This window comes from Nymphalis io, chromosome 10 (genome assembly GCF_905147045.1).
Source record: "Nymphalis io chromosome 10, ilAglIoxx1.1, whole genome shotgun sequence".
Classification (NCBI taxonomy): domain Eukaryota; kingdom Metazoa; phylum Arthropoda; class Insecta; order Lepidoptera; family Nymphalidae; genus Nymphalis; species Nymphalis io.
The window spans coordinates 8125682-8131934 of NC_065897.1; the positions used below are offsets into that span (position 1 = coordinate 8125682).

The 6253-nt window shown below is 28.5% G+C and overlaps 1 protein-coding gene across 2 annotated transcripts; it reads right to left on the minus strand.

Moving 5' to 3' along the window:
- Nucleotides 1-250: 250 nt before the first annotated feature.
- Nucleotides 251-5668, minus strand: LOC126771059 (transcription factor AP-4). Of its 2 annotated transcripts, none has more exons than XM_050490744.1 (3): nt 5282-5668; nt 4520-4685; nt 251-4110 (listed from the first exon to the last, which is right to left on the minus strand). In XM_050490744.1, exons 1-3 carry the CDS (start codon nt 5368-5370, stop codon nt 3370-3372), a joined length of 996 nt encoding a protein of 331 aa, XP_050346701.1. In that variant the 5' UTR covers nt 5371-5668; the 3' UTR covers nt 251-3369. The 2 variants fall into 2 exon arrangements, with proteins under 2 accessions (XP_050346701.1, XP_050346702.1); XM_050490745.1 differs by having other exon boundaries at nt 4520-4682; nt 5278-5379.
- Nucleotides 5669-6253: the final 585 nt, after the last annotated feature.

Consider the following 6253-nt stretch of genomic DNA (forward strand, 5'->3'; position numbering starts at 1 on the left):
TCGGCTGCAGATACAGCATTTCTCATGGTGTGTTCATGAGGCATACGAAGGGTTAACCTTCAAATCCATTCGATATGACATGACTCAATGTACTCTAATCGTGCACATCAAAAAAAGAGATAGCAGCATCTTTTTTATTATAAAATAGCCTTCTGGTCTGACAATTCAGCCGTGAGATGACATCACACTGAGTTCTTAAAAACTGATATTGTGGTATTTTTATTTGGTATGGGTAAATAAAACACAGTAATATCAATATTTTATAAATATTCGTAAATGTAGGTCAAATGTGATACAATTAAAATCAGAGGAAATATTTTTACCATCTTCATATCAAAAAGGAAACATTCATGCGTAGTTTTCTACACTTTATCGTTAATATCCTTATTACGAGCTGTAAAAAATATTGACCATAACTATCTATGTATAGGAACTTGAGTCAATTAGAGATTGGATGAAAATATATTTTACAATGCGCCTATAACTACATAGAATATTCATTTATAATAAAAGCAGGTGGTTTAGGATTACAAACTGTACACTAAAAATTTACTATTTCACCCCATCTCTAATTACAAAATGACTCTTCAAACTGATTTAATATGTTCTTTAACATAATCAATGCTATTTTAAACAAATAATAAAATGCATAAAAAATTGTATGTATTATGGAATTTGTAAAATTGCAATTACAATATTAATTTCTAACAATAAAGAACATGAGATAGAGTGTAGAAAATGTATTAAGTTTTGATTGACAACAAAAACTTTATACCTATATTTATTTATTTTAATACAATAGCACTATTCAATATATTTATTTTCGCAAATATAGACATGATCTAAATGTAGTCATTATGAAATAATTTTATTTAAGATGATAAAACGTTTAATCGTTTTCAAAGGCGCAAAAACAAAGCTGTAATTAATATACTGAAGATTACGATTTACAAACTAATTAATAAGAAATAACCATTTTAATACTTTAAGACATAAATAATAACACATTTTAAACAATTTAACTTACTTTCTTTGACTTAAAATCTCTTAACACTAGATACTTTGACTACACTAATAGTATAACCAAGTCCGTTATGTTACATTATTTTATAATCCTATACTGACATAATGTAAAAGGCGGTAGGCAGACAACTCCTTACAACTAGGGACTCAGTAACAGAGCGTGTAAATTAGTTCTAAAGATCTTGTTTAATTAATAGCAGAGATAAAAAATATTATAAGAAAGTCACATTTCATTAACATATTATGTAATTACTATCTTGGTTTATTTACATAAAAATAACTACATTATGTGATCAATGAAAATGTTCTCTTCTTAAAATCACTGGTTTGTTATGCTTACTCTGCGATTAACTAAAGTACTGTCCCAAATAGTTCAAGGTAAGAAACACATGCAAAAATAAATTACAATCAGTCATGGAACAAATAGCTTATTCAAAACTAACAGAGTTAGAGAGATTCTAAATTTTTTTTTTTTTTCAATAATTTTATTTACCTATAACATTGACTCAATTATTGCTAGATCATAAGAATCTCAGAAAATCTGTCAGTTTAAAACCTAATATAGACTTCAGTATCACTATTTCATACACACATATAAATTATTACATAATTAAAAATGCACACATTCACACTCATATGACCAGTATGGTGGATCGAACTAGCGTAACTTAATAATGAATTAATGATCAGTCTTAATAAATTCAATGATCCAATGTCTAGGATCACGGCACTATTTTTTATATAATACATTGTATATCACTCTGTTGCTGAGTCAAATTAAAAATATCAAACTTACTAAAGAAAATATTAACAAAAAGCACTGCTGGTTAGATTTTAACAAAAAGGTCAGCACATCATAGCAAATGATAAAATTACTTTCAAATGTATAAAAATTATGATTATGGAAATCCATAAATATCAAACATTTCCCACATCATAAAAAAGTTCAAATTGGTGACAATTATTTCACCATATATTAGGACAGATCACACTTAATATTTAAATATTCTGTCTTGGTGTAACCAAATTACAAAACAGCTTAGACCGGCCATATAGCTGTTTGCAATAAATTCTTTAGCAATGTAAACAGCAAGAATACATCTCATCCTATTGAGATTCATTATGATTTAAAATAAAGTGTATTTTTGTTACAAACAAATAATAATATTAATATGGCTACCTATTTAAACAAATATTTTAAGAATGTTTAAAGGCAATTATAATAGTCTATACAAAAATCTAACCAGGTGATTAATTTATACATAACCTACATTTTGTAAGTATATTTACTTATAAAGCGAGACTTGAACCACTTGGAATGCTTTACTAAAGTTCGACAATAGCCACTAATAATAACCTACTAATATCAAATTTAAAGTAAGCAGTGGAATTTATTTTAAAGGGGACATACACTGGACAAGTAGGAAAATTTAATTTTATATATGTTATAAATTTTAGTTAACTTTGGCATAACATTACCTTAGCAATCTAAGGTAAAAACCTTAAGCCAGATTTAAGAATTTAATTGAGAATTAGAAAATGGTTGCTTTATTATTAAAAATTATACAATTGTAGGAAAAGCATAAAACACTAACACAAAATGTATCAGAGATGATAATTCCAATGTTACTGCTGTTAACCAAATAAAAAAATTAGGAATCCATATTACATATAATACATATGAGCATCCCGATATATGACTAAATAGTCCATTCTTGCAAATAATTAAGTAACCAGTTATTATTGCTTTTCTATCGCTAACAACCACCTAGTGTCTATTTTTATTGCTTTTTACACTGATCCAATACTATTTATGGGTAAATACAATGTTCTTTATTTTATATCCTGTTTCAATTTGATTTAAATATAATTTTTTTAATTTACTACTAAATAAAAAAAACACAAAGGTTACATTTGACAAATTTAAATTAATAATTATATTTACAACAATCCAAATTAATTTATCAGTATTACTTGTAAAAAGATATCGGCAAGTGACATGCTACCCTTTTTACCAATTCTTACTCATCTTAGACAATCTTCGGTCCATTTACTTATCTAATAATAAGCCTGAGTAAATTAATAATCATTCATCATAATAATATTTGAGACTAAACTAAGCACAGCGCCAATAGACTTATGTCACATATCATGCATCTAACATTAATATTTTATTCAACTTAACTTCAATATGTTAAAATAAACAAAACGCAGACTTATCAATTTGTCACTTTGGAAAGACAACTATACAACTAAAATTACAAAACTATATTCGAGGAGGATCAGGAGGGATCTTTCAACAGAAGCCTTTTATTGAGCTGAAAGTCCGAGACTAGTTCAATGCAATCACGAATGCTTCACTACAATAACTCCAGGTCTTTGTGGTGGCGCACGGTCAACCTTTTTGGTCAATGCAAGTGGTGCATCACCTGTTTCCTCTCTGAATAAATGATCACCCTCTAGGTGACGAATGGCCTCTACTATTGTTTCTAAATTTTGACGGCTAGTGCTAGCAAGATACAAGCGTGATGAAGCATCATGAGTAGCATCTGGTAGAACCTCGACTTCAACCCTTGGTTCAGCTTTAATAGCAGCTTCTAATAGAGGAGCGACAACTGGTGTTTCCACTAACTTTGATTCACCCTCTTCTTTCTCCAACTTACACTCGGCAATATCAGTTTCTTCATAGTGTACCACTGGCGGAGGAAGCTCTTTATCAGATTCAGTGTACACTTGTGACTCTAAAGAATGAAGTCTCTCCTCCAATAAACGACGCAATCGCTGTTCACGTTCAAGCTGCACTCGTAATTCACTGTTTTCAGGTTCTTTTTTCTGCGACATATTTGAAACTGTTATGACTGCAACTGGTTCTGGTGATATTGAACTTGTAAGAGTGTCATCAGTTGAGTCAGGAATTATTGATGGAACATGAACAGGCATAACTTCATTTTTTCTTTTTTTAATAGGTATATCACCTCCTTCATGTTGATTCAGCAATCTCTTTAATTGACAGTTTTGTGAAAGTAGTCTCGTTTTCTCTTGCTCAAGAGAATATATGTATTCAGCGGTTTGTTGTAATATGGCAGCCTATAAATTAAGAAAATATGGATATTAATTAAACATTCCTAAGAATTATTTACATGATAAGTAGTTGATAACTGTATGATACTATACAGATATTAGGTTAGTAAAATATTTATTCATAAACACAAACACTAATTACTTACATTACAATAGAATTTTAGAATTATTAGCTAATTTATTCTTATCTAAATATTCTCATTTTTGCCAAGATTTTGTCTTAACAAATCCATCTATCGTAATATACAATCAAACAAGTGACATAGTTTTAAAGATTTGATATCCAATACAATACATTATTTATATGACAGATGAACCTCATGTTTTTAACCCACACAACTTTTAACAACTTCTAAAAGTTGTTAGAAATATGTCTGAAAATACTTTTAACCAATAAGAACAAGTTATAACTTACTTTACTAAGTTTTTCACCCTCATGGCGTGGTAGTAAAGTGCGCAAAGCTTGAAAGCCTGCATTTATACTCTGCATTCTTCTACGTTCATTGCTGTTGGCAATTTCACGTCGAATCCTCTTTTCCGCTTCCATAGTTTTACTTCCTGGCGAAGAATTTTTTTCACTTCTGTAAACAATTTTATTTTTTAGTAAATAGCAGAATTTTCACTATCTTTATTTTAATTTTTTTTTTTTTGTAAAATATCTTTATTAATTTTTCTTATACTATTGAATTTTACAAAATGTTTCTATTGTTATTGAGAAAAAGTTTATGAATTAGATACAAAAAATTAAATATTTATTATTAAAATTATGGAGTTAATATCATATGTTTGTACATAGCATATAGGCAGTAATAAAAGAATTAGTAACCAATATTTACAAAATGTGTTTAATTCATGTTCTTATTAAAAAATACGCGGTATTGTCATGAAACAAAAGTTTTTTGTAACAATATGATTTTAATTTAAGCATGCGTATAGTAATTGTAATATTATGTACAGCGTTTACTACGCCTATTTCATCCGTCCAAACATGGCGGCTCAACAGCTGACTACAGACCGGCACGGGCGGGAGCAACCACAAATGACCTCACTATCATGTGTATAACATAAACATAAGGATTAAATGTTATTGTAAAAGAAAATATTACCCTTAAACTTAATCAAATGACCACGATTAAGGTATGACAAAAAAATCTATAACCACGCCGGTTACACCTACCTTGAACTAGCGTGATCAGATGCTTCTTCTTCGTATAAGTTATAATCTTCTATTTCTAATAAACAAACGTCATTACCGTGCAATGACATAACTCAGCCACTAAATAACACAAATTAATGATTCTGCATCTAAACAGTTCTAAGATAGCAGAAAATCGAAATTACTTTTAGCAACCACAATGGCGGGAAATGACAATGAGCGCAGTCAGGTGACGCTATACGATTTCTGCACTTCACCACAATTTTAACCACGTCAATCACATGAAAACACTTCTTACTATCAAACAAATTTTATTTAATCTAACTTTGTCTAGATTATTACGGCTTTTTAAAAAAAAAACAGTAATTTTATGGATGGACTCAAGGGCAACACGAGCAACGCGACATATCGATGGCCGATGTATCACCATAGATAATAGATAAATGTTATAGACATTGCTTGCTTCAATTTAATTGTTGCGGCAAAGATGGTATTTTGTAAGAGTACGAAAATTATATTTTTATAAAATAAGCAATAATAACATGCTATATACCGTGAGATATTGAGTATATTAAGTTCAATAGTTATAATAATGTAGTCGTTGATTAAATTCGTTATTGTACTTATTATCTCAGTATAGAGTTTATGAACGGGTTATTAATAATTAAACTTAAAAAGGTACTCAACTTAGAACAATTGAAGAACACACATAATAACAGTTTTTATTAGTTTTTACCATTCAAATAAAATTAAATTTTGAAGTCACATATTGAGATATTTTATAATTATATAATTATGTGTAAAAAATATCAAATATTATCAATTAATCTTATAATAAAAAGTTTTTAATATAGTTTTTACATTAGGTATATAAGCTATAGATATTTTACTTTTTTGTACGATGTTGATTTGTTAATTACTCGCAAAATAAAAAATATATTAATAATTTCTATTATTAAAAAAAATACAAATTAAGTTAATATTAATATTTTG

Bases quoted from the DNA above. Each gene is read 5' to 3' on its own strand.
- LOC126771059 (XM_050490744.1), bottom strand. From the start codon at position 5,370: ATGTCATTGCACGGTAATGACGTTTGTTTATTAGAAATAGAAGATTAT. The intron at 4,686-5,281 runs GTAGGTGTAACC...AATTGTTTACAG, and splicing joins TCTGATCACGCTAGTTCAAG to AAGTGAAAAAAATTCTTCGC. The intron at 4,111-4,519 runs GTAAGTTATAAC...CTTAATTTATAG, and splicing joins AGGGTGAAAAACTTAGTAAA to GCTGCCATATTACAACAAAC.